The sequence below is a fragment of the Sus scrofa genome, chromosome X (assembly GCF_054392235.1).
Source record: "Sus scrofa isolate SSC_HxYL_T2T_F1_AM1 chromosome X, Sscrofa_HxYL_maternal_Yorkshire_Landrace_v2.0, whole genome shotgun sequence".
NCBI classification, from domain to species: Eukaryota; Metazoa; Chordata; class Mammalia; order Artiodactyla; family Suidae; genus Sus; species Sus scrofa.
In genome coordinates this window covers 46,675,464-46,702,550 of record NC_139401.1, presented here as the reverse complement: position 1 = coordinate 46,702,550, position 27,087 = coordinate 46,675,464, and the positions used below count along the sequence as shown (strand labels likewise).

The window sequence follows — 27,087 nt, the reverse complement described above, 5'->3', positions numbered from 1 at the left end:
CCGCTTTCATTAAGTCAACCATCCTCCTTAAAGGAGTACCGCGGAAGTGTCATTTTCGGTCGGCAAACACTTCCTTAGCGACGAGTCCACCGATGACACAGGGATGCCATAGTGTCGCATCACAATGGGTAGTCTGTGAGAGCTTAAAATCCAGATCAAATGACATAGGTTCTGGTAAAATATTACATTGCAATTCACCTAACCTGTCGGTTTCCTCCGCTTCTCTCAGTTTCCAAAACGCTGGACTTCCGGAGTAGACTTCTCCCCCTCTCTTCCTGCCCAGTGGTTTGGTCCGACCTTAATTCTAATGACAGGAGGGACAAACTGCGTCTGCGCAGAAAGCTGTAGGGGGGGTGGGGGGGAGGAACATGGCGCAAGCTCTGTCTGAAGAGGAGTTTCAGCGGATGCAGGTGCCGCTCACCGGGGAAAAGACCACCGGGCTAGGCGACAAGGGGGCGGGAAAGAGAGAAGTCGTGCCATGGGTCTGGGCAGGGGTTGGTTGGGATGGATCTTGAGTCTAAGGGGTTGGTCTGGGGAAGGGAAACTGAGGCTCCGAGTGCTGATACTACTGGATTCTGAGATCCTGTTGGGCTCTGAGGGGTTGGATTCTGTTAGCCTTGTGGGCGGAGGAGAGAGTCCTAGCGTGGGCGGTACCTTACTCAGACCTGGGGGGGACGAGACCTTTGGGCCCGTGCGGGGGACACCTGGGTGGGCGATGATAATGTTGGGCTTTGAGGGAAGGAGATCCTGAGAGGGCGAAACCATTTTGTCTGGAGAGGAAGGAAGCGGGCGTTGGGCTGTTTGCGTCATGGTGGGGGGAGCTCTGGAGAGGGCAATACCATTGCTGGTGGGAGGTGGACGTTTTTGTGGGAGATACCATTGTGTCAGGGGACAGGGGAAAGACCCCACATGTTGTCATTGTTCCTGGGAAATGGAGCTTCTGTGCGAGAGGGGTGTAGCGGATCCCAAGAGAGGGCAGTACCATTGGATGATGAGGCGTGATCCCATTAGGCCTGGGGTGAATGGGTAATACCATTAATCCTTTTTGGTGAGAGACCAGAGGAGGTGAAAGAGTGATCCCTTGCACCGCGTGGAGGGGACATCACTGCTCTGTAGGGAGGTACCCTAGCTGAGGACTCTGACCACTTGATTCTTTTGGGGGAGACTCTGAGGTGAGATGACAGGCCAAAGTGGGACCTTGTTGCGAGAGTTCCTAACTGGGGAAGACCATTGGGTTTAGTGAGTGGGGAGACTCTGAAAGGTAGAAACCTCTGGTAGGGTCCTGTGGAGGACAGGAGGGACTCCAAGTAAGGACAGGTCATCTGTTGGTCCTTGAATGAAGGAAACCAGTTGTTACTGTGTGAGGGACCCTGAGGGTGGAAGGGCGAGGTCATTGGACCATAAAAGGGGAAGGGCTCTGTAACTTGTGCAGGTATTCCGCGTAATCCAGTCGACCCACCCAAGGCCTTGTTTGGGGAAAAACCCTGAAGGATATAGGGCCATTCCATTAGAGGTCTCGAGGGGTATAGGGGACTCTTGAGTGAGGAAGATTGATTCCATTGGCCATGAGTGATGGGAAAACCATTGGGCTCTGATGGATAGGAACTTTTTTTTTCAGGGCCAAACCCATGGCATATGGAAGTTCCCAGGCTAGGGGTCGAATCAGAGCTACAGCTGCCAGCCTACACCTCAGCCACAGCAACGCCACATCCGAGTTGAGTCTGCGATCTACACCACAGCTCACAGCAACGCTGGATCCCGACCCACTGAGTGAGGCCAGGGATTGAATTCACATCTTCATGGATATCAGTTGGATTCGTTTTTGCTGCGCCACAATGGGAACTGCTGGATAGGGCCTCTGAAGTGGGTGCCAGCGGTGTTCCAGTTGGATCAGGACAAGGGAGACAGATCACAGAATCCGAGAGAGGACAGGGGCAAGAAGCTTCTATAGAGGTTCTGTGCTGTCTCCTTTAGTAGACCACCCCGGGATGGAGGCTGGCGCCATGGAAGAGAGGGAAAAGTCCTGGTGGAGTAAGGGATAGCGGTTCTGGAAAGAACTGACCTCAGTGCCCCGGAAGGGTAGTAAGGAGGGGTATGCTGTTTGGAATGGCCCATACATTACTTTTCCTCAATTTTTTTTTTTTTTAAGGCTGCACTTGTGGCATATGGAGGTTCCCAGGCTAGGGGTCGAATTGGAGCCACAGTTGCTGGCCTACGCCACAGCCACAGCCATGGGGGATCCAAGCCGCATCTGTGACCTACACCGAAGCTCATGGCAACGCCGGATCCTTAACCCACTGATCGAGGCCAGGGATCAAACCCGCAACCTCATGGTTCCTAGTCGGATTCATTTCCGCTGCTCCGCAACGGGAACTCCAACTTTTCCTCAATTCTTGAAAGGGGTCTGGACATATTTGGAGAGCCTTGTAGGTAGGGACCCTGGGCAGCCCCCTTTTACTCAGTGAGATTGGTCATAATCCGAGGCCCTCTTCCCTTGGGAAAGAGGGCAGAAGGCAATCCCTGGCCCCCTAGTCTGGCCAAGAGGATGGACAATGCCTCTGACAGAAGATAGAACAGTATTGGGTGTGTGATGAGGCAGCTGAGGCGAGGGGGCAGAACTTTATCCTGTGGGCCTGGAGAGCCATGGAACCCACGTGAGCATAGTGGATTGGAAGGGGAGAGATGGAGGCAGCAGGGAGATAGAGAGGTGAGGCTGGCTGTGGTTATAAACAGAACTGGAGGAGTTCCTGTTGTGGCGCAGCAGCAGTGAATCGGACTAGTATCCATGAGGATGCGGGTTCAATCCCTGGCCTCGCTCAGTGGGTTAAGGATCCGGCGTTGCTGTAAGCTGTGGTGTAGATTGCAGATGCACCTCGGATGTGGCGTTGCTGTGGCTGTGGCCTAGTCCGGCAGCTGTAGCTCCTGTTTTCAACCCCTAGCCTGGGAACTTCCCTATGCCTCAGGTGCGGCCCTAGAAAAAAATAACAATAAATCAGCAAAAGTGGAGAAGGTGGGATGGGCCGAGCAGCTGGAAGCTCATTTGGGAGGCAACAGGCACAGGTCTTAGGAGTGAATAAAAAGGCACACGGAGGGCAGCAGGGTCCATGAGGCTCAGAGGTTGGTTCCCTCCCTGTGAGGGTAGGTGACACATTCCTGCCAAGTCATTTCCCTCCCTGCTTCCCCCCGCTAAGGCTCAGCTCCTAGAACTCCGGACAAACAACTACCAGCTTTCGGATGAACTACGCAAGAATGGTGTTGGTGAGCCAAAAGGGTCTCATGAGATGGGGGCGGCTTTGGGGGACGGAGGCCAAGGGGAGGAAAAAAAACCTCAGAGGCCTGGCAGGAGGACCTTTCGGCTCCTGCCGCTGACGGAGGCTGAGACGCTCTGCTTTCCCCACACCAGAACTCATCAGTCTTCGACAGAAGGTCGCCTACCTGGATAAGGAGTTCAGCAAAGCTCAGAAGGTACCTCCCTCTGCTCATTCACCCATCCATGTTTCCTTGCAGCCATCTGTTCCATGAGCACCTCCAGCGTGCCAGACCAAACGTCGCATGCTGCCATGGGTCATTCAAAAATGTCTCTGGGAAGTCTCCTTTGCTAATAGCATCTAGGTCTGCTTAATTTATTGATTCACATTTACTCTTCTTTTGAAGATTTTCATGTTTTCCATTCTAGTTGATTTAACACTGTTCTGTCAATTTCTACCGTACAGCAAAGTGATCCAGTCATTCACACATACACATAGACATTCTTTATCTCACATTAGCCTCCATCGTGTTCCATCGCAAGCCTCTAGATATATAGTTCCCTGTGCTCTACAGCAGGATCTCCTTGCTTATCTGCTCCACATGCAATAGTTTACACCTATTAACCCCACATTTACTCTTTTTTTTTTGCTCTTTTTTGAGGGGGGGCTGCACCCGTGGCATATGGAAATTCCTAGGCTAGGGGTCCAATTGGAGCTGTAGCTGCTGGCCTACACCACAGCCACAGCAACGCGGGATCCGAGCCGTGTCTGCAACCTACACCACAGCTCACGGCAACGCCGGATCCTTAACCCACTGAGCAAGGCCAGGGATCGAACCCGGGACCTCATGGTTCCTCGTCGGATTCGCTTCCGCTGCGCCACGGCGGGAACTCCGTATGAACCCCACATTTACTCTTCATTCACTTTTCACTTTAATTACTCATTCTCATTCACGAATTGCTCACTAAACCAGCAAGTCTGTCAGTAAATCTGCCTTGAATCTGCCTCCGTTTCTCCACTCACACCCCTGTCTTGTGCTCCTGCTCCCTATCCCTGTAATGGTCCTGTTGGTAAAGTGAGACTCAACCTACCTCTCAAATCCTTTGAAGGTGAGATAGCATAGAACCTCCGATGGCCCCTCTAGGCCTTCAAGGCCCTCTTTGGTCTCTTTCTTCACTGCTCTGTCCCCATGCAGAGCGCATTGTCATACACAGGATGTGCTCCTTCCATACTTGTTAGATGAAGGAATACAGAATGCCGAAAGTCTGGCAGCCGTCGAGCTGGGCTTCTCGTTGGTAGGGTGCTGATTCCCCAACCTGGCAATGTCCTCAGCTGCCCAGCAGGGGAACAGCACTTCCCATGGGGCATTGGAAGGGATCCACCTAGGTGTGTTTGGACAGATGTAGCAACGAAGCCACAGCTTCTGAGCCTGGAGTCCCAGACTCAGGAAGAGCCTCAGGCGCTCAGAGGGAAGGATGTAAGCAGGGCGCTTCTCATTTACCCACTCACTCACTCACTCCATCCTTCCTGTGGGCTCCAACTCGCTGTGTGAGTTCTGAGGCTAAAGATGTCCCCATCCCGCAACCGCTGTTATCATTGTCGCCCCCCCCCCCCCCGACACTTGCCACAGTATCTCCCTACCCTGCATGGTAATGAGGGCGTCCATCTCTGTTTACCTTCTCTCTCTCCCCACCTCACCTTTAGGCACTGAGCAAGAGTAAGAAAGCTCAGGTAAGGGGACCCCTGGTGGGTGACTGTGTCTTAGAAGGGATATTTCTATTGGCCAGGATCTCCTTGTACTGGCCTTTCTTTCTTTCTTTGTGTGTGTGCTCCCATGTGTCTTCGTGTCTTTGTCTTCCTGTTTTGTCTCTCACTCTGCATTTCTCTCTGTGTGTTTTTCCTTCTCTCTTTCTTTCTCTTTATCCTCCTCTCTGAATCTCTGTTTCTGCCTTTCCTCTTCCTCTCGAAATCTTGTTTCCCTCTCAACTTTCTCTTTGTCTTTCTCGCATCTGTTCCTATCTCCGCCATCATTTCTCCCTTTCCTTCTTTCCCTTTATTTCTGACTCCTTGTTTCTCTCTCCCTTCTTCCTCTCTCTCTACCGGAGTCATTTCTTTCCCTCACCCCCTCTCTCTGTTCTGTTCTTTCTCTGTTGCTCTCTTTGTCATCCTACCTTTTCTTTTTTTCTTCTCTTCCCCTCCTCATCCCTCCTTCTCTGTCTAAACCCCTCTCCCCTTCTCTTTCTTCTTCCTTTCTCCTCTGTTTCTATATACTCCTCTCCTCATCCTCCTCTCCTTCCCCATCTTCCCTTCTCTCTATGCCCATGTCTCTCTCTCCCTCCTTGTATCTCTCTTTCCCCCCATATCTCCTGATTTCACCCATCTCATTCTTTGTACCCTATGTTCCCCCCACCCAATGTCATTTTCTCTCTCCCTCTGTTTCTTTGCCCTGCTTCCCCATACTTTCCACCCCCCGTTGGAGACCTAGCCCGCATCTGCCACTGCAGGAATTCGAGGGGCTGCTGAGTGAAAATGAGATGCTACAGGCAAAGCTGCACAGCCAGGAGGAGGACTTCCGTTTGCAGAACAGCACGCTTATGGCCGAGTTCAGCAAGGTGCTGATGCGCTGGATAGTTGAAGGAGGTCCATGGGATAGGGGACACCTGGGCTGAAGCGGGAAGGCAGCTGAGGGTGGTTGGACAGAGGCTGGCCCTGTGTCACTGTCCATGGTGCTGAAACAAGGCCTGGCTCTCTGTTGGGGGGTAGCAATTTGACAGATGGGGCCGCCCACTGTACTAGAATTAGAAGGCTGCAAACTATGAGGGCAGCTGGTTCCTGATCAAGTCACTCCTTTTCTTTGAGCTTTAAGTCTCCTTGTGTATTTGGGGGTGGGGGGGTGTGGTGCTGTGGAGTCCCCGGCTGTTGGGAGGGTCTTAGGTAAAATTCTTATGCTTAATATGGGATGAAAAGATGTTCAAGCTGCTTGCCTTTTCCTTCCTTTCATCTGCCATGAGCCTGGGGTTCTAGTTGTAAGTAATTTGTCCTGGATTGGATAATTCTGTCTTCTCACTGATTTTAGTGTCTTGGCTCTTTCTAAATCTACTGGGCAGTGAGAGACATTATTTTTTGTTCCCTTACCTATCTTTTGTATCTGTGGTCAATGATTTTCTAAGTTCTTAGTGTATTTTAAGGGAGAACATCTCATAAAACAAAAAAGATATCTCCAAGGCTCAACCTGAGAATGTAAGGCTCAAGACTTTACAAAGGAAAAACAAACCAAAAACACAACCTTTGTGCAGGTACAATACTAGGAGAGGCAATTTAGTAAATAGTAGTTAAGAGCCAGAAGGCCTAGATTAAACCCTTGGCTCTACCTCTTATTAACTGTAACCCTGAGCAGGTCACTCAAGCTTCCTGTTTCTTGAGTCCTAAATGTTTAACATGGAAATGGTGGTGGAGTTCTCTCACGGCACAGTGGGTTAAGAATCCAGTGTTGTCACTGCAGTGGTTTGGGTTGCTACTGTGGCATGAGTTCAATCCCTGGCTGGGGAATTTCCACATGCTGCAGGCACAGCAAAAAAAAAAGGAGGGAAAGAAATGATGGTAATGATAGGACCTGCCTGGCAGGGCTTTTGTGAGGATTGAATGGGTTAATGTGTGTAAACCACTTAGAACTGAGCTTTGCACATAGTATCAGTTCTGTAGGTATTAGCTACTGATAGTATCCTTTTACTAATTCATTTTCCCTCTAAAATATTTCTTGACTGTTAAAAAAAAGTTTTATATCCATCCTGTGGCCTAGCCCTGCCTCAGCCCTTTCCGCCTCTCACCTGCCCTATTCCCACAGCCTCCTCACTGGTCTCCTTGCTTCTAGCTTCTTCTCCCAGCCCAAGCCATAAAGGTTGTCCCAACCTGCAGGTCTTAACACATGGCTCCTTTAGACAACATGTCCCGGTGTGTCCTTACCCCCCAAAAATTCAGAACCTCTGGTGCTCATAGCAGCTGACCTCATCACCTCACTTCTTCCTGCCTCCATCTTCAATGGTATCATGGTTCTTGCCAGGTGAGACAGGGGCAGGTATTCCTCCATAAATCGAGCTTATGGTTTCTCAGCACCTGTCCTTGGCTAGGGACTGAGCCAGGTATAGAACCTCCTTCTCACTCTCCCTCCTCCTCCTGGAAGCTAGACATGCTCACAGAGAGACCTGAGTTCAAGACCTGTCTCCACCACTTACTTGCCAAGATATTTCAGCTCAATTGTTCCTTCAACAAATAGTTACTGAGCCCCCACTATGTGCTCTAGCACTGATAGGTGACCGTTCCATAGTGTCTACTTTGTGCCAGCTCCTATTTGATGTGCTTTACATTATTCACTCATTTAATTCTCACAACAAGCCAATCATTTCTATCCCTAGTCACCAGATAAGGAAAACTGAGCCCCAGAGAGATGAAGTAATTTGTGCCAAGGTCATATGACCAGTAAATGGCAGACTAGAAATTCTCATCCAGGCAGTCTGGCTTCAGAATGTGTACTTGTGGAGTTCCTGTCGTGGCACAACAGAAACGAATCTGACTAGGAGCCATGAGGTCACGGGTTCGATCCCTGGCCTTGCTCAGGGGGTTGAGGACCCGGCATTGCCGTGAGCTGTGGTGTAGGTCGCAGGCACAGGTCGGATCCTGCATTGCTGTGGCTGTGGTGTAGGCCGGCAGCTGTAGCTCTGATTAGACCCCTAGCCTAAGAACCTCCATATGCCATGGGTGCCACCCTAAAAAGACAAAAAAAAAGAGTCTATGCTTGTGAGCCTGTTACAAAATAAAATTTAATTGCGAATCGTAATTTATGATCCAAGAGTTTTTAGGGATTTAAGAAGTTAACATATTAGGTAAATTTAATTGTGATTTGTGCTAGGTAAGAAAGAAATGAACAGAGTGCTGTGCTAGAGAGTTTTGGAATTTCTGTGTTGGGGGCTGTTACTTGAAAGATGACATTTGAGCAGAGCGTGAAAGGATTCAGAAGAACTGAATGAAAGGAATAGTGTTCTGGAATTCCCATTGTGGCTCAGTGGGTTAAGACCCCAACATAGTGTCTGTGAGTATGTGAGTTCAATCCTGGCCTTGCTTAGTGGGTTAAGGATCCAGCATTGCAGCCGTGTAGGCCCCAGATATGGCTCAGATCTGGTGTTGCCAGGCTAGGGATCTGAAGTTCCCAGGCTAGGGTTGAATGGGAGCTGCAGCTGCCAGCTTACACCACAGTCACAGCAACTCGGGATCCTTAACCCACTGAGCCGGGCCAGCGGTTGATCCCGCATCCTCATGGATACTAGTCCGGTTCATTACTGCTGAGCCACAACGGGCGCTCCAACAAATATTGTTCTGATTCTTTGCTTTTCTGCTTCCTCGTTTGTCCACTCCTTAGCTCTGCAGCCAGATGGAACAGCTGGAGCGGGAGAACCAGCAACTGAAGGATGGAGCTGCTGGGTCAGGGGCTGCCCAAGCTGGGAGCCTTGTGGACGGAGAGCTGCTGAGACTGCAGGCGGAGAACACAGCCTTGCAGAAAAACGTGGCAGGTGCGTGGAGGCCCTCCTGGGGATGTGGGGACCTTGGGGGCTCCAGCAGGGTGTGGTCCTCCCAGGGGAAGGGAAAAGGCTTCAGAATCAGGCTTGGCCCTGCCATGAACCTGTCTATGACTTTGGACAAGCCATTTCACCTCTCCAAGCCAAAGCTTCGCCATCTACATATCGTGATGTCCACCACCTTGACAATTGTCGCAGAGATGAGAGGTGATATCTTTCTGAGTTTGGTTCAGTGCCTGGTAGCTAGTAAGTGTTAGAGGTTAGCAGATCAAACATCAGAAAGGAGATGTCTGTTTGGGAGTTCCCTGGTGGTCCAGTGGTCAGGACTGGGTGCTTTCATCATTGCTGGGTTCGATCCCTGGTCTGGGAACTGAGATCCCACATCAAGCCCCTGCATGCTGCGGCCAAAAAAAAAAAAAAGTATCCAGAAAGGAGATGTCTGCTAAATGAAGATGGTGAGCAAAGGAGAGTTAGGAAGATTCTGAGCCTAGGTGTCAGGGGGCTCTGGAACGAAAACTGAAAGAAAGCTTGGTCAAGTGTGGGAGTGTAGTGATATGTGGCCTTTCAGAGAGCAGCCGGGGCTTGTGGGGTGGTGAGTGGTAGTTTGGTGATCCGGAGGGAGACTTTATAAAATGTGGCTGTGATTAGAGGTCCCAGGGGCATTCAGTTGTAGATGGAAGATGATGGGCATCACGTTGGAGGTCTGTGGGAAGGGCTTGGAGATGGATGGTGGTGCTTGCGGAAACTAGCTTGGGCCGATTTGATAGCAGACAGGATTTCCATGGTTGGCGAGACTGAAAAACTATCTGTGTGCCTGGGAGTTCCATTGTGGCGCAGTGGCAATGAATCCGACTAGTATCCATGAGGATTCGAGTTCGATCCCTGGCCTCGCTTGGTGGGTCGGGGATCCGGCTTTGCTGCGAGCCGTGGTGTAGGTCAGACGTGGCTCAGGTCCTGAGTTGCTGTGGCTGTGGTGTAGGCCTGCAGCTGTAGCTCCAATTCGACCCCTTGCCTGGGAACGTCCATATGCCTCAGGTGTGACCCTAAAAAAGCAAAAAAAAAAAAAAAATGTGAGAGGTTGCAGGGGGGCGGGCTGAACATTTGTTTTGCAGGCTCGTGGTCATTGGGGGCAGGGTTTCTGCTACCTAAGGAGTCGAAGGCCAGTTCTCCCTCTCTTGGAGGAATGTCAAGGGCCTTTGTAGGCGACCTCACCCATCATATGTCTCTGTTCTACCCACCAGCCCTGCAGGAGCGCTATGGGAAAGAGGCTGGGAGGTCCCCAGCTGCAAGTGAGGGGGAGGGGGACCCCCCAGGGGGCCCAGCTTCCCCTGTTCTGCCCCCCATGCCGTTGGCAGAAGTGGAGCTGAAATGGGCGATGGAGAAGGAGGAAAAGAGACTGCTCTGGGAGCAACTGCAAGGCTTGGAGGTGAATCTGGGTCTGTCGGGGCCCAGGGTGCCAGGACACAGGCAGATGCCCTGGCTGTGCCTGAGGTCCCACGGAGATGTCTGAGACATTACCCGTCTCATGGGCTGATGGGTTAGGGAGGCAGGAGGGCAGGGAAAGGCACAGACCTTAACCTCCTCCCTTGCTGACAACGACGCCCTCCGGCATCCTTCCCAGCAGACCTTGAAGCAGGCCGAAACATCCAGGCTGCAGGAAGAACTTGCTAAGGTGGGGCTGCTGCGCTTTCCCTGGACTTTGCCCCGCCCCCAGTCCCCACCTGCCATGCTTCCCCTGGCAGGGCACAAGGGGCAGAGTCCCTCCTGAAAGCCTCAGTTTTGTCATCTGTGAAATGGAGAGGCAGTTATGTCTCAGATCTGCTTTCCCTCCGAGATGGGCTAATGTGGTCCCTTCTATGTCTGGTACATAGCCGACCACATCCCATCCTTTTGTGTCCTCCCAGCTCAGCCTGTTCATGCATCTGTCCATCCATCCAAGCATGTATAGATGGCTGGCTCTTATGTTAAGAATTTAAAGGGAGTTCCCGTTATGTTAAAAATTTGAAGGGAGTTCCCGTCGTGGCTCAGTGGTTAGCGAATCCAACTAGGAACCATGAGGTTGTGGGTTCGATCCCTGCCTTTGCTCAGTGGGTTGAGGATCCGGCATTGCCGTGCGCTGTGGTGTAGGTTGCAGATGCGGCTCGGATCCTGCGTTGCTGTGGCTCTGGTGTAGGACGGTGGCTACACCTCCGACTCGACCCCTGGCCTGGGAACTCGACCCCGCGGGAGCAGCCCTAGAAAAGGCAGAAAAAAAAAAGAATTTGAAGGGGGCACAGTCTTTATGGCATTAGCTTGCTGTGGCCCCCTTTGCCTGGCAAGGCAATAAAGCTATCTTTTTCTCTTTCACTCCCCCCCACAAAAAAAGAATTTGAGGAGTTCCCATTGTGGTTAAGGATCCGAAATAGTCTCTGTGAGGATGCAGGTTCAATCCCTGGCCTTGCTCAGTGGGTTAAGGATCTGGCTTTGCCACAAGCTGAGGTGTAGGTCGAAGATGCGGCGGATCCATTATTGCCGTGGCTGTGGCCTAGGCCAGCAGCTATAGCTCCGATTGGCTCCCCAGCCTGGCAACTTCCATATGCTGCAGGTGTGGCCAAAAAAAAAGAATCTGAGACCCAGTGGTGAGGCAGCCAATCCCGATCCTGCTTTGCAGCCCTCCCAGCTTAGCCATTCTATGATGTGGCCATCCATCGATAGGGTTGGGGGCATAAATGCTTGGGCTTTGGAGCCTGAGGGAGCTGGGTAAAGGTCACATTTTTGCTGCCAACCAGCTATGCAACCAAAGTACCTAACCCTTCTGAGACTCAGTTTCCCCATTTATCAAACTGATAGTGCTCATTTCTCAGGACTATTTTGAGGATTCTACAAGATAAGTCCAGTTTCCTTTTTTTTTTTTTTTTTTTTTTTGTCCTTTTGCCTTTTCTAGGGCCACCCCGACGGCATATGGAGGTTCCCAGGCTAGGGGTCAAATCAGAGCTGTAGCCGCCAGCCTACGCCAGAGCCACAGCAACGCAGGATCCAAGCTGAGTCTGTGACCTACACCACAGCTCAGAGCAACGATGGATCCTTAACCCACTGAGCAAAGCCAGGGATGGAACCCGCAACCTCATGGTTCCTAGTCGGATTCGTTAACCACTGCGCCACGACGGGAACTTTCAAGTCCAGTTTCCTAAAAGGACTTAGTAGGAAGTGACTGTACACGTGCAGTTTATGTTTTGTCCTTATTAATATTAATCTCACTGTTATCACGTGTTCTCCCCTCCCCCACCCTAGCTCTCCGAGAAACTCAAAAAGAAACAAGAAAGGTAAATTTTTTTTTTTCCCCCAGAGGTTGGGAAAGGGGCTTGTGGGGGGACTCTGGAGGGAGCTGACTTGTGGAACTGACCTGTGAATGCCTGTCTTTCTATGCCCAGTTTTTGCCGCCTGCAGACCGAAAAGGAGACACTATTCAATGATAGCCGGTAACTACCAGGGTTGGAGATATTGGTGGAGAACTGGGCAGTGCCCAGTGGCATTAACCAAAGTTCACAGGGGCAGAGCTGGGAGACTGGGCCTCAGGCCATGATCATTGTGCCCCCCCCCCCCAACCCTGCCAATCACCCCCAGGAACAAGATTGAGGAGTTACAACAGCGGAAAGAAGCTGATCTCAAAGCCCAGTTGGCCCGAACTCAAAAGCTGCAGCAGGAACTTGAGGCTGCCAATCAGGTGAGAGGCTGGGTTTTGAGATCACTGGGATGGGGACAGGTCTGGGAGTCTGGGGAGCTCTGAGGTCTGGAGAGGCTAGTTGGCAAGTCTGATATTTCCTGTGTTAGAAATATAGGCACTGGATGGGTCCTGGGCCTGCTAGGAGCTAGGGAAATGGGACCTAGAGAACCCCCAGAGCCTGAGGGGTTGGGCTAGGAATCTGCATGAATCAAAAACCTCAGGGGGTGGGGGGAGTTCCTGTTGTGGCTCAGCAGGTTATGAGCCCGACTAGTATCCAGGAGGATGCGGGTTCAATCCCCGGCCTCGCTCAGTGGGCTAAGGATCATCCGATGTTGCTGTGAGCTGTGGTGTAGGTCACAGATGTGACTTGGATCCTATGTTGCTGTGACTGTGGGGCAGGCTGGCAGCTGCAGCCCCAATTTGACCCCTAGCCTGGGAACTTCCATGTGCTGTGGGTGCGGCCCTGAAAGGAAGGAAAAAAATCTCAGGGGGGCTGAGGACTTGGAGGATCTGTGCCACAAGTTTGGCTGAATCTAAAATTCTGGGGGATTAGATGGAGTTCCCGTCGTGGCGCAATGGTTAACGAATCCGACTAGAAACCATGAGGTTGTGGGTTTGGTCCCTGGCCTTGCTCAGTGGGTTAAGGATCCGGCATTGCCGTGAGCGGTGGTGTAGGTTGCAGACGCGGCTCTGATCCAGCGTTGCTGTGGCTCTGGCGTAGGCCGGGGACTACGGATCCGATTAGACCCCTAGCCTGGGGATCTCCATATGCTGCGGGAGCGGCCCTAGAAAAGACAAAAAGACAAAAAAATAATAATTTTAAAATAAAAATAAAATTCTGGGGGATTAGAGACAGGAGTATGGAGAAATCTATGGTCATTGGACTGGGACCAAGAGTTGGAATGAGTCTGAATTCCCCGGATGTTGGGTTACTTTGAGACCTGTGGCAGCCGGGCAGATGTAAGACTTTCAAGGGTAAGACAGGCCTGGAGAGTGGGTCCATTTGAGACCCTCAGAGCTTGGGGGCTGGCTTGGGGCCTGAGATACCTAGGAAGTTGAATCATGCGGCCTGGGTGGTCCTAAGACCCCTGGAGCCTGTGAATAAAAAAGTGGCAAGTCAGAGACATCCAGAGACTGCAGCAAATGTCTAGGTGGGTCTGAGGCTCCCAAGGCTTGGGGGCTGCCTCCTGGCTTCCCCCTAGAGTGAGTGAGTTTGAGGTCCCTTGGATCGGGGGATATGGTGGCTCGTGGGTCTAAGGCCCCCTAGGAGCAGGGGACAGAAGTCTGGGTAAAGCTGAGTTTTCAGTTAGCTGGGTCCGAAGATCTCCAGAGACTGAGGACAGGTGTGGCAGGTGAAATATTGGTCTGAGGCCTCACCAAGGCAGTTGTATTAATATGCAACCTATGGGGTCTGGGGCTGTGCGTGCATGGATCTGAAATTCTTTTTTTTTTTTTTTTTTTTTTTTTTGTCTTTTGTCTTTTCTGTTTTTTGGGCCGCGCGCATGGCATGTGGAGGTTCCCAGGCTGGGGGTCATCGAATGAAAGCTGTAGCCACCAGCCTACACCACAGCCACAGCAACGCCAGATCGGAGCCGAGTGTGCGACCTACACCACAGTTCACGCCAACGCCGGATCCTTAACCCACTGAGTGAGGCCAGGGGTTGAACCCATGTCCTCATGGATGCTAGTCGGGTTTGTTAACTGCTGAGCCATGATGGCAACTCTGGATCTAAGACTCTTGGGAACTAGGGGTATGGGGGGTTGTGTGTGTCTAAAAATCCTTGGGGGAGTTCCCATTGTGGCTCAGCGGACATGAATCTGACTAGGATCCATGAGGATGCAGATTCAATCCCTGGCCTTGTTCAGTGAGTTAAGGATCTGGTGTTGCCATGAGCTGTGGTATAGGTCGCAGACTCGACTCGGATCTGGCATTGCTGTGACTGTGGTGTAGGCCAGTAGCTACAGCTCCGATTCAACCCCTGGCCTGGGAACCTCCAAATGCTCTGGGTGCGGCCCTAAAAAGACAAAAAATTTTAAAATAAAATTTTAAAAAATCCTTGGAAATTGGGGTCAAAAGTCTGATTGAAGCTGTAGTCCCTGGAGGCTGAGTGTGTCTGAGAATCCTGGGGCCTCTGACCTGGAATCTGGATGAGTGTGAGACCTCTTATGGATGAGGGCTGAGTGAATTTGAAATCCCCAGGAGTCTAGGTGTTTTCTGAGATGCTTAGAACTGGGATATAGGGGTGTCTGAGGCCCCTGGGCGTCATGACCTAGAGCTTGGGTGAGCCTGAGATCTCCGATGGCTGGGTAGTCCAAGACCCTCAAGTGCCGGCAACATGCTGCCGGGTGGTCAAAGAGGGAGTCTGTATGGTTATATGTACCCCAGGGGAGGCTGCAGTCTGGAATGGGCTCCCCCAACCTGGTCCCCACAGAGCTTGGCGGAGCTGAGAGACCAGCGGCAGGGGGAGCGCCTGGAGCATGCGGCAGCACTGCGAGCCCTACAGGATCAGGTACATTGTACCGAACGGGCTCTCGGCGGGGGCAGCCTCAGTGGGCAATGTACACCAGGCAAGGCCCCAGGGGTCCTGCTTCCCCTGGCTGTGGTTTGTGTGTGTGTGTGTGTCCTTTCTTTCTTGGCTGTTGGTAGATCCTGCCTTCCTGTTCTGGACCTGCTCTCACTTGTTGTGGGGACGGGGCCAGGTGTCCATCCAGAGTGCAGATGCGCAGGAACAAGTGGAAGGACTTTTAGCTGAGAACAATGCCTTGAGGACGAGCCTGGCTGCGCTGGAGCAGGTATAGGACACGTGGGAGCCCACGCTGAGCCCTCCCCAATTCCCTGTCTCCCTCTGCTTCTGACCCCAGTGGGGCAGGGTCGCCTGGACCTCATGCTGTTCTCCTGCCTCTTGTTTCTGTTTCACTCTCTGCTTCTCCTTTCTGTTTTTGTTTTTTTTTTTAAGGCCGTACCCACGGCATATGGAGGTTCTCAGGCTAGGGGTCCAGTCGGAGCTGTAGCTGCCAGCCTATGCCAGAGCCACAGCAACGCAGGATCCGAGCAGTGTCTGCGACCTACACCACAGCTCACGGCAACGCCGGATGCTTCACCCACTGAACGAGGCCAGGGATCAAACCTGTGTCCTCATGGATCCTAGTCAGATTTGTTTCCGCTGTGCCAGGACGGGAGCTCCTCAGCTTCTTTCTGTTGGCTTCCACCCCTCTTCTCTCTGGCCATCCATCCCTGACTCTCTTGCATTCTAGTTTCTCTCCAGTAAAGTGCCGGAAGTGTACTGATCTCAAGTGTATACTCAGTGATTCATCTTTGTCTATCTATCTCCATGTGGCCACCCCCCAGATGAATATCTCGAGCATTTTCAGCACCCCAGAAGATCCCTTTTACCCCTTCTCAATCACTACTTCCCCAGCAGTAACCACTCCTCTGACCTTTTTTTCAACGTAGATGAATTCTGTGTGTTCCTCGACTTCATGTAAATGGAATCAGACACCCAGTCTTATGTCTGGCTTCTTTCCTGCAGCCTTATTTTTTATTTATTTATTTATTTTTTGGTCTTTTTGCCTTTTCTTGGGCTACTCCTGCAGCATATGGAGGTTCCCAGGCTAGGGATCTAATCGGAGCTGTAGCTGCCGGCCTACACCACAGCCATAGCAACTCAGGATCCGAGCCGCATCTGCGACCTACACCACAGCTCACGGCAATGCTGGATCCTTAACCCACTGAGCAAGGCCAGGGATCGAACCTGCAACCTCATGGGTCCTAGACCGATTCGTTAACCACTGCGCCACGATGGGAACTCCCCTGCAGCCTGATATCTCAGGTTTATCCATATGTGGCACTGATCGGTCCTGCTATCTCTGTGTACTGTTTCCTTCTATGAATATGCCGCATTTATCCAGTCCCCTGTTGATCTCTTTTTCTCACTGCTTTTCTCTTTGAAATCCGCCGCCCCCCTCCTCTCCCTGGCTCTTTTCACCTCTCTCCCTGGTGTCCCTGGAACTGGGAGGCTCACACCCTGTGACTGGCCCCTGGAGCCCCTTTACCTCCACTTCCCATCATCACCGCTCTCTCCAGATACAAACATCAAAGACCCAAGAACTGAATGCGCTCCGGGAACAGACTACTGGGCTGACAGCTGAGTTGCAGCAGCGACAGGCTGAGTACGAGGACCTCATGGGACAGAAAGATGACCTCAACTCCCAGCTGCAGGTGACACCTCTGGCTCCACCCCATCTTCTTTTAGTCCCCTAGTGCTGGCTCAGTGGAGTTTCCCATGAGCTGCAGTGGGAAGACCATGGAGTTAGGCGGACTTGGGTTCCAGTCTGACTCCTAAACCTCCTAGCACCTGTGTGTCCTAGACCAAGTCATTTCACTTCTCTGAGACTGAGCCTCTGCAGTTAGTTAGGGTAGCCATTCTGATTCCATAACAGAAACCAGAACAAGAGTGGCTTCTATTAAATAAGACTGTCATTCTCCCTCATGTAAGAGTCCAGGTAGGTTGTCCAGGGATGGAATGATGGCTTTCTCATTACCAGTGGCCCAGGTTCCTTCTCCATTGCTGTTCTGCCACCTTCAACTCAATGCTTTTTTTTTTTTTGCTTTTTGGGGCCGAACCTTTGGCATATGGAAGTTTCCCAGGCTAGGGATCAAATTGGAGCGACAGCTACCATCCACAGCCACAGCCACAGCCACAGCCACAGCCACGCCAGATCCGAACCGCGTCTGGGACCTACACCGCAGCTCACGGCAACGCTGGATCTTTAAACCACTGAGCGAGGCTGGGGATCGAACCTGCATCCTCATGGATCCTAGTTGGGTTTGTTATCACTGAGCCACAACAGGAACTCCCAGCACAAGATTTCTATCTTGGCATCCAAGATGCTTGCTCAAGCTCCCTGCCACCGTGTTTGTATTCTGTCTGGAAGGAAGGGGGAGGAGGGGAAGGGCCCAGCGTGCCCCTTTCCTTTACGACCATCACCTAAATTACACTCACCACGTCTGCTTACAGAAATGAATCCCGCAGCCACACCTAACGGCAAAAGAGGCGGGGAAATGTCAGCTAGCAGACCATGTGCCCACTCATGAAGTCTCTTGCTGGAGAAAGAGGGGGGAATGAATACCAGGGCGCAGCTAGTTGTCTCTGCCATATTTCTCATCTAGAAATGGAGAGAACATCACCCACGTTGCCAGGGTCCAGGGAGATGCCCGACCAGAATGTCCTGGGTTACCAGCTGCCTCCTGGGGGATCTTTTTTTTTTTTTTTTTTTTGTCTTTTTGGTATTTCTTGGGCCGCTCCCGCGGCATATGGAGGTTCCCAGGCTAGGGGTCGAATCGGAGCTGCAGCCACCGGCCTACGCCAGAGCCACAGCAACGCGGGATCCGAGCCGCGTCTGCAACCTACACCACAGCTCACGGCAACGCCGGATCGTTAACCCACTGAGCAAGGGCAGGGACCGAACCTGCAACCTCATGGTTCCTAGTCGGATTCGTTAACCACTGCGCCACGACGGGAACTCTGCGCCACGACGGGAACTTCTGGGGGCTCTTTATCAAACCTTTGTCCCCACGCTAGGAGTCATTGCGGGCCAACAGTCGGCTGCTGGAACAACTTCAAGAAATCGGTCAGGAGAAGGAGCAGTTGACCCAGGAACTGCAGGAGGCTCGGAAGGTGGGCAGCACCGGGCGGGGAGGCCCAGTGCGTGCAGGGGGCGGGGCAGGTGTTGTGGGCAAACCCACGGGAATGGGAGGAGACAGGAGGTGACCAGTTCCACAAGGATGAGGGAGGGAGGGAGCCTTTGCAGCGGGGATGGGGACGAGGTGGACCTTGGCTTGTTGGCCTGGGCCTTGTTTGGCACTGGCTGGAGGTGGGGAGGTTGCCTGACATCCTGCTGCCCCCTGGTCCTGACGCCAGAGTGCTGAGAAGCGGAAGGCCATGCTGGATGAGCTGGCCATGGAGACGCTGCAGGAGAAGTCCCAGCACAAGGAGGAACTGGGAGCAGTCCGGCTCCGGCATGAGAAGGAGGTGCTGGGGGTGCGTGCCCGCTACGAGCGTGAGCTCCGAGAGCTGCACGAAGATAAGAAGCGGCAGGAGGAGGAGCTTCGTGGGCAGATCCGCGAGGAGAAGGTGGGTGGGTAGATGATACCCTTCTGCCTCTAAAACCTAGGGAGCTGGAGTTCCCGTCGTGGTGCAGTGGTTAACGAATCTGACTAGGAACCATGAGGTTGCAGGTTCGATCCCTGGCCTTGCTCAGTGGGTTAACGATCCGGCATTGCCATGAGCTGTGGGGTAGGTCACAGACGTGGTTCGGATCCCGCGTTGCTGTGGCTCTGGCGTAGGCCGGTGGCTACAGCTCTGATTCGACCCCTCGCTTGGGAACCTCCATATGCCGTGGGAGCGGCCCCAGAAAAGGCGAAAAGACAAAAAAATAAAATAAAATAAAGCCTGGGGAGCACTGCTCTGCTGACGGACCTGGGGATGGCGAGGATCCGGGGTCTGCTCTGCCGCCTGGCCCACCACGGGCTGCCCTCTCACAGGCCCGAACGCGGGAGCTGGAGAATCTCCAGCAGACAGTGGAAGAACTTCAAGCTCAGGTTCACTCTATGGATGGAGCCAAGGGCTGGTTTGAACGGCGCTTGAAGGAGGCCGAGGTGCGTTGGTAGCTGGTGAGGCACAGAGGCGGATTGAGGGTGGGGTGTACCAGGTTGTGCTCAGGCCTGGGGAACCTTCTGAGATGCTCTGGTCTTGGGCATCCCCCCATGGCCCCTGGCTCAACAGCAGCCCCTTGGAGGGGATCAGGGCATGGCCATCAGTAGGGCACAATATCTGCTGGGCAGATTTGAAAAGACACTTGGAGTTCCCGTTGTGACTCAGCGGAAATGAATCTGACTAGCATCCATGTGGATTCAGGTTCAATCCCTGGCCTTGCTCAGTGAGTGGGTGAAGGATCCGGCGTTGCCTTGAACCATGGTGTAGGTCACAGACGCGGCTCGGATCCCACGTGGCTGTGGCATGGGCTGGCAGCTACAGCTCTGATTCGACCCCTAGCCTGGGAACTTCCATATGCTGCGGGTGTGGCCCTAAAAAAGGAAAGATAAATACCTAAAATGAAATGTAAACGTTGGTCTTCCATGTGAATGGCACAGCCCTAGGCGTGACGCTTCCACGTACACAGTGTTCCCCGCAGGAGTGTCTTCTCTGCATACCCAGGGGCCCCCTTGCCCTCCCTCAACACCCCTCACTGGGCATGACGTCCCCTGGCGGGGGGGTGTGATGTCCTCTGCGGGCCCGTGGCCAGACCTGGGACTTGTCTTGTAGGAATCTCTGCAGCAGCAGCAGCAGGAACAAGAGGAAGCCCTCAAGCAGTGTCGGGAGCAGCATGCCAGCGAGCTGAAGGTGCCTATTGCATGATGGCTTTCCTCTCGGGTGGGAGGACTGAGGTTTCCCGAGCCGCAGGGCCTGAGCTGCCCTCCGCTTTGCAGAGCAAGGAGGAGGAGCTGCAGGGTGTGCGGGATCAGCTCCAGCAGGCTCAGGAGGAGCGGGACTGCCACCTGAAGACCATCAACAGCCTGAAGCAGGTCACTGGTCCCACCTGGTCCCTCGCCACACCCCAGGCCTCCGCATGCAGTAACGGGACAGGGTGGGAGCACCCTGCAGGCAGCTGTGCTGGCACCCACCAGCCCTGCTTTTCCATCTCACAGGAGGTGAAGGACACGGTAGATGGGCAGCGAATCCTGGAGAAGAAGGGCAGTGCTGCGGTACGATGGAGAGTTGTCCAAGCACGGCCTCCTCCTGCCCTGTGGCTCCCCCCTGGGCCTCAGCCCCCATCTCTTCGCTGTTCCCCACAGCTCAAGGACCTCAAACGGCAGCTGCACCTGGAGCGGAAGCGGGCAGATAAGCTGCAGGAGCGGCTACAGGACATCCTCACCAATAGCAAGAGCCGCTCAGGTGAGGGGCCTGGATGTCAGGCAGGAAGATACTGGGCCTGCGGGCTGGGGCTGCTTCTTGTACTCTGCAGGGTGCTCCTGTGTCTTCTGTCCCGCTTGAGCTCGGTCGGTCTTTCACCCTCTCTCTGCATGATCTCGCCGTGTGTGTCTCTCTTTTTCTCCTTTTTTGCTAGGTCCCTTCTCTGTTTCTGTCTCTTTCTGCCTCATGTTATCTCTGTATCTACCTTTCTTTCCTGGCTCTCTCACTCCAGTTCTCCCCTTTTCTCCTCCTGCCTTTTTTTCCTCTCTGTTCCTTTTATTTCTGTCTCTCTTCTCTCTCTCTCTCTTTTGTCTGTCTGGGCCCCCCACTGCCTCTCATGCACTCCCACGCCTCACTCACCATCTCTGAATCTCTCTTCTCCCTCCTCTCATTCTGTAAATACAACTGAGCCTTCACACTCACATCCAGGGTCTCCGATAGGAAGCCCCCCTGAGTCTCGGTCCTCCAGGAGCTCCCAGTTGATCTCAGGAGACAGACTTAGGCAGCAGCAATGCCATGTGATCATTATGGTAGCTAAAAATCCATTTTATTTCTACCACTTAAGGTAGAACAAGCAACAGAAAAATTCAACTTGCCTCCAACTTTTTTTTTTTTTACTTTTAGGGCCATACCCATAGCATATGAATGTTCCCAGGCTAGGGGTCGAATCAGAGCTGCAACTGTCAGCTTACACCACAGCCATACCAGATCCGAGCTGCGTCTGCGACCTATACCACAGCGCACAGCAACACCAGATCCTTTAACCCACCGAGCGAGGCCAGGGATTGAACCCATGTCCTCATGGATGCTAGTTGGATTTGTTACTGCTGAGCCATAACGGGAACTCCACTGACTTTTAAAGAAAGTAACAACAGGAGGCACAGTATGTTAAGAACCCAACTACAGGAGTTCCCTGGTGGCCTAGCAGTTAAGGATTCAGCAATGTCACTGCTGTGGCATGGGTTTGATCCCTGGCCCGGGAACTTCCGCATGCCATAGGCACAGTCAAAAACAAAAACAACCCTTGGTGTTCCCGCTGTGGTGCATTGGGTTAAGAAACTGCAGCGGCTCGGGTCGCTGCAGAGGCACGGGTTCAATCCCTGGCCCAGCGCAGTGGGTTAAAGGATCTGGCATTGCCACAGCTGAGGTGTAGGTTGCAGCTGTGGCCCAGATTCAGTCCCTGGCCTGAGAACTTCCATATGCTGTGAAAAAAAAAAAAAAGACAGAAAGAAAAAAATAGCTTATAAATAGATAAGATTCGGTGATGGCTCTGGAGCATCTCCTGTATTGCAAGCTCAGAGAAAACATGCTCCCTGTCCCTCCACAGCCATCCTGCTCTTGCCAGAGATCCTTGGCTTGCAGTGTCAGCTCCCGTCCCTGACACCCAGAAGCAGCTGCAAGAGCAGCGACCCAAGCTTAGTGGCTGTGTTTTAAGTGACATGGCAAAAACGGGTGTGTCTCCCCAAATCACTGTCTCTCCAAGGTACTCAGCCTCCTGAGGTTCTCTCTCTTTATAAAGGAGGACTTTTATTTCTGTTCTATTACAGAGTAGTGTACAAATCAGCACACAGGTTCAAATTGTGGGCCATACAGTCTGTTTGTCCATTAGATGAAATTCAGAGTTCCGTGCATGGCTCCGAGTCGGTTATTGTTTTTTCTCTCTCTGTCTCTGCTCTGACTCGTGCCCTTAGTCAGGGTCTCTGTTTGCTTCTATCATCCGCTCTGGCTTGCTGTCTCTCTGGGGTCTTCTCTCGCACGTGGGGGTGCCCCGTGCCCTTTCTACCTGTCTGTACCCTGAGTCTGAGCGCATACACCACTTAATGCCCGTGGGTCTCCACATCACCATCTCTCTCCCCATCTCCACCTTTGTTTCACTTCTGGTGTGTTTGCCTGGAGAGGCGGCTCCTTTTTTCTGTCTCGGCCTTTCCCACCCCTACACTCTGCTTCCGCCGTTCCCCAGTGCCCGAGTATCTCTTTGCCTCTCTCCATCTCTGTCAAATCTATTTCTGCCTCTTCCTGCCAGTGGCTGCCCTGGGACCCTGGGGGATTGGGGCTCAGGTTTCTCTTCCCTCTCTGCCCAGGGCTCGAGGAGCTGGTGCTCTCAGAGATGAACTCACCAAGCCGGACCCAGACCGGGGACAGCAGTAGCGTCTCTTCCTTCAGCTACCGCGAGATCTTGCGGGAAAAGGAGAGCTCAACTGTTCCAGCCAGAGTAAGGGGCAGGGAAGAGCCTACGGCCCCAGCTTCTCCCCCAATCCTGGGCCCTCCTTTTTGCCTCCCCTGCAGCCATCTCGTCCTCTGGGCCCCGCACACGCATTTTCTTTTTTTTTTTTTTTTAATAATTTTTTTTATTTTCCCACTGTACAGCAAGGGGGTCAGGTTATCCTTACATGTATACATTACAATTACATTTTTCCCCCACCCTTTGTTCTGTTGCAACATGAGTATCTAGACAAAGTTCTCAATGCTATTCGGCAGGATCTCCTTGTAAATCTATTCTAGGTTGTGTCTGATAAGCCCAAGCTCCCGATCCCTCCCACTCCCTCCCCCTCCCATCAGGCAGCCACAAGTCTTCTCTCCAAGTCCATGATTTTCTTTTCTGAGGAGATGTTCATTTGTGCTGGATATTAGATTCCAGTTATAAGTGATATCATATGGTATTTGTCTTTGTCTTTCTGGCTCATTTCACTCATTATGAGATTCTCTCGTTCCATCCATGTTGCTGCAAATGGCATTATGTCATTCTTTTTTATGGCTGAGTAGTATTCCATTGTGTATATATACCACCTCTTCCGAATCCAATCATCTGTCGATGGACATTTGGGTTGTTTCCATGTCCTGGCTATTGTGAATAGTGCTGCAATGAACATGCGGGTGCATGTGTCTCTTTTAAGTAGAGCTTTGTCTGGATAGATGCCCAAGAGTGGGATTGGCACACGCATTTTCTTGTCCGCTTCTCCTCAAGCTGCCCAACTTAGCTTCAGATTGCTAAGTACAGGATGGACAAATTATTCTCTCTGGCCCTTATTGCTTAATGTCCTTTCTTGCCAGTTTTATGAAAACTAGCATTCAATTTCTGAGCACATTCGTTTGCCTCTGGTTGCTTTATGTCCCTTACATGTCTCTCGAATCTAGTGTGTGGTCCCTTTTTTTCCATGACATCAACCTGTAGAAGAGACCAGCCCAGCTGACCTGCAGGCAGTCTCCCACCTTTGGGGTTTTCCTGCTGGCTTCCTAGTGGTATCATTTAGCCTGTTCCCCTCTCCCCCTAGTTTTCCTGTCAGCTGGAGGTTAGAGCTCATTTGCCCTCAGCTCTCCCTTCCTGGTCTCAGTAAGGCTAGGATGTGGTGGTTCTTGTCTCCCGCTTTGGGCACAGGGGCACCCAGAGTCTCTGGGGGTGCCGAGACTTGTCTGCAGCCCCAGTTGTGCAGCCCACCCCCAGCTTGGTTCTTCTCAGCCCCTGATCCTGTCTGGGGCATCGGCGCTGAACCTGGCCTGGCCTCTCCCCCCCCACCCCCGCCCCCACTGCTTCCCTGCAGTCCTTATCCAGCAGCCCTCAGGCCCAGCCCCCGCGGCCCGCAGAGCTGTCAGATGAGGAAGTGGCTGAGCTCTTTCAGCGCCTGGCAGAGACGCAGCAGGAGAAATGGATGCTGGAGGAGAAGGTGCGGTCTGCCTGCTTGTCCCCCCCACCCTGCTCGGGCGGCCCTCAGCTTCCTGGCTGGGTGGCAGGAGTCGGTGGGGACGGGGGGCCCTCCTCAGGTGTGAACATGCGCAGTTGAGGGTCTGAGGTGGGCCCGGCCACCCTGCAGGTCAAGCACCTGGAGGTGAGCAGCGCATCCATGGCCGAGGACCTGTGCCGGAAGAGCGCCATCATCGAGACCTATGTCATGGACAGCCGGATCGGTCAGTGCCCCGTCCCCAGCCCTCAGCCCGGGTCCAGCCCCTCCCCTGCCCCTTCCTTCCCCGCCATCCAGAGCTGCGGCTTCTCCCCTCTCCTCGAGGAGCTCGACAGAGTTCCCGATGAGACCGCGGGCCGTGGAGGGAGAACCGGGTAGGCCCGGACCTGGGTGTCCTCCTCCTGTTCCGCCTCTTATCTCAGCTCCTCCCCGCCCCGTCTGGGTCTCTGGCTCCTCTCCCCTTTCCTTTCCTTTCTTGAGTGGGTCTCTCTGTCCTTCTCGTTCTCCTTTCTCCTCCCCGTGTCCCTTCTGCTGCTCTCTCTCTCTCCCTTCTCTTCTTTCTGCCCCATCCCCCCTTCATCTTGTCTCCCCATTCCTACTGCCCGTCCAGATGATGCCATCTCCAGAAATTTCCTGTGTGTCCCTTTTAGGGGCCTTCTCTCCTCCTCTCTCCTCCTGCCGCCGCCCCATCCCCTGTCTTGCTTTTTTGTTCCTTTCTTTTTTCTTTTTTTCTTTTTTTTTTTTTGTCTTTTTGCCTTTTCTAGGGCTGCTTCCTGCAGCATATGGAGATTCCCAGGCGAGGGGTTGAATCGGAGCTGTAGCCACCAGTCTACGCCACAGCCACAGCAACGCGGGATCCAAGCCGCGTCTGCGACCTACACCACAGCTCACGGTGACACTGGCTCCTTAACCCACTGAGCAAGGCTAGGGATCAAACCCGCCACCTCATGGTTCCTAGTCGGATTCGTTAACCAGTGCGCCACGACGGGAACTCCTTTTGTTCCTTTCTTTCAAAGCTTCTCTCCCTCTTTTTTCCGTATTTAATCAGAATGATCCCCTTCGACACGTGCTGAGAATTGACTGCGTGTTCTGTGCAGGTTTGCATGCAGTCATGGCCGCTCTTCCAGCCCCATTTCTAGCTCTTAGAGGTCTGCCATGGCAAAGCCTTTGCTCCCCTCCATTAAATGGTTTCTCCCCCTACCTCCCCCTACTTTTCTCCCCCACTCTCTGTTTCCCTCTTTTCTGCCCTGTCTCGGTCCACCTCTCCTCTGGCTCGGCCGAGGGGGTGGTTCTCAGCCTGGGCCCTTGCAGATGTGTCTGTGGCAGCAGGCCACACCGACCGCAGCGGGCTGGGCAGTGTCCTGAGAGACCTCGTGAAGCCCGGCGACGAGAACCTTCGGGAGATGAACAAGAAGCTACAGAACATGCTGGAGGAGCAGCTCACCAAGAATATGCATTTGCACAAGGCAAGTGTGGCGTGCCAGCCTACCCCTCTGTCTGTCCAGCCACACGGCCCCCCGGGTCATCTGCCAGTTCCCCCTCTAGCCAGCCCCTTCCCTGAGCACTCCTGCCGCTCATCTTCCCCTCCTCCATCTGCTTCCTAGCAGTTTAGTCTTGCACGCTTCCCTCCATCCTCGCGTCCACCCACTCACGCATTCATTCACACACTCACCCACTCTCCCGTCAGCCCCTCCTACTATCACCCATCTGCCCCGCTACTCATCTCATCATCTGCCCGTGTCTCTGCGCCCCATTTCCTGATGTATCGCGTTCTCTCTCTCACCTACTCCTCAGTCACTCCTTGTCTTTGCTTTCACCCACCCGGCCAGCGACCTGCCTGCCTACCTGTTGTCCTCCATGTGTCCTCTGAGCCGTTCCTTGGTCCACCTATTTGCCTACCATGGACCCCCCTCCCCCACCCCGTCCCCCATGCAGCCACACACATGTCCACTCACCCATCCTGCCACCCAAGCGTTTCCCTATCTCCAGGGGAGTCAGAAAGGATGCAGATCCAGCCCCTGCCTCTGAGAAGCAAGCTCACCCTTTAGTAAATGATAAGATGGCGAGGGGAGGGGGTCATACCCGCCAGCCTCGCTGCGCACAGCAGACGAGCTACTCCCGTGTCCAATGGTTCCAGACATTCCTCACCCTGACAGCCACACCACACACCTTTTGCGAGCCCAGCCCATGGCCGGGAGCTCTGGGAGCTTCTCCAAAAACCTTCCTGTCCCAGGCTAGACATAGCTGGGCCCTGCGGGAGTGAGAAGGATGGCCCCCCAGGCTTGGCGAGGGATCGTCACTTGCCGTCTTCTCTGATCCCTGATGGCTCGTTTGTTCCTTAGGACATGGAAGTGCTGTCCCAGGAAATTGTGCGGCTCAGCAAGGAGTGCGTCGGGTCCCCCGACCCAGACCTAGAACCAGGAGAAGCCAGCTAAAGACCTGCAGGCTGCACCCACTCTCCCCCCTCCCCACCCCTCAGGACACTATTCCCTTGGGCTGTGGTGGGGACATGGGGGCCGGCACCAAAATCGAATAGGTTGGGAGACTGGACATTAAAGGGGGTGAAGGCCTGATGGCTGGTGTTAGTGACCCGTCTTCGGGCTGAGGCCCCTGGGGAGTGGGGAATCCTGAGGGGCGGGGTGGGGGCTTCTCCTCCTTCTTGGCCCTGGCTCCCAGGGGCCTTTGCCTTCCTCTCTGCATGAGCTCTCCCTCCCAGAGACCAAGTCTTTTTTATTTTATTTTATTTTATTTTTTAATTTATGTCTGGAAGCCTGGCTGCTTTGCATCGGGGATCGGGGATGTCGGGTGGGGCACGGTCCATGTTCAGCGTTCTAACAACACGTGTGTGTGTGTGCGTGCGTGTGTGTGTAAAGGCTGTGCAGCCAAAATACCATCTGGCCAGACAGGCCCACCCAC

The 27,087-nt window shown here is 53.2% G+C and overlaps 1 protein-coding gene across 4 annotated transcripts; it reads left to right on the top strand.

Annotated features, from left to right (window-relative positions):
* The first annotated feature begins 361 nt into the window (after positions 1–361).
* Positions 362–27,087, top strand: GRIPAP1 (GRIP1 associated protein 1). 4 transcript variants are annotated; one of them, XM_021080664.2, is made up of 26 exons: positions 362–410; positions 3,192–3,258; positions 3,404–3,465; positions 4,953–4,979; positions 5,753–5,860; positions 8,662–8,812; positions 10,174–10,244; positions 10,443–10,490; positions 12,089–12,120; positions 12,229–12,276; positions 12,422–12,521; positions 14,954–15,031; positions 15,222–15,314; positions 16,606–16,740; positions 18,104–18,199; positions 18,443–18,655; positions 19,066–19,179; positions 19,847–19,924; positions 20,011–20,106; positions 20,230–20,286; positions 20,377–20,476; positions 22,576–22,706; positions 24,034–24,156; positions 24,304–24,397; positions 25,483–25,637; positions 26,514–27,087. In XM_021080664.2, the coding sequence occupies exons 1-26, from the start codon at positions 369–371 to the stop codon at positions 26,604–26,606; spliced, it is 2,412 nt and encodes an 803-aa protein (XP_020936323.1). In that variant the 5' UTR covers positions 362–368; the 3' UTR covers positions 26,607–27,087. The 4 variants fall into 4 exon arrangements, with proteins under 4 accessions (XP_020936323.1, XP_020936322.1, XP_084863995.1 ...); XM_021080663.2 differs by having other exon boundaries at positions 10,060–10,244; XM_085007869.1 differs by lacking the exons at positions 4,953–4,979; positions 5,753–5,860.

Bases quoted from the DNA above. Each gene is read 5' to 3' on its own strand.
- GRIPAP1 (XM_021080663.2), top strand. From the start codon at position 369: ATGGCGCAAGCTCTGTCTGAAGAGGAGTTTCAGCGGATGCAG. The intron at 5,861-8,661 runs GTGCTGATGCGC...TCCACTCCTTAG, and splicing joins TTATGGCCGAGTTCAGCAAG to CTCTGCAGCCAGATGGAACA. The intron at 18,656-19,065 runs GTGGGTGGGTAG...GCCCTCTCACAG, and splicing joins GGCAGATCCGCGAGGAGAAG to GCCCGAACGCGGGAGCTGGA.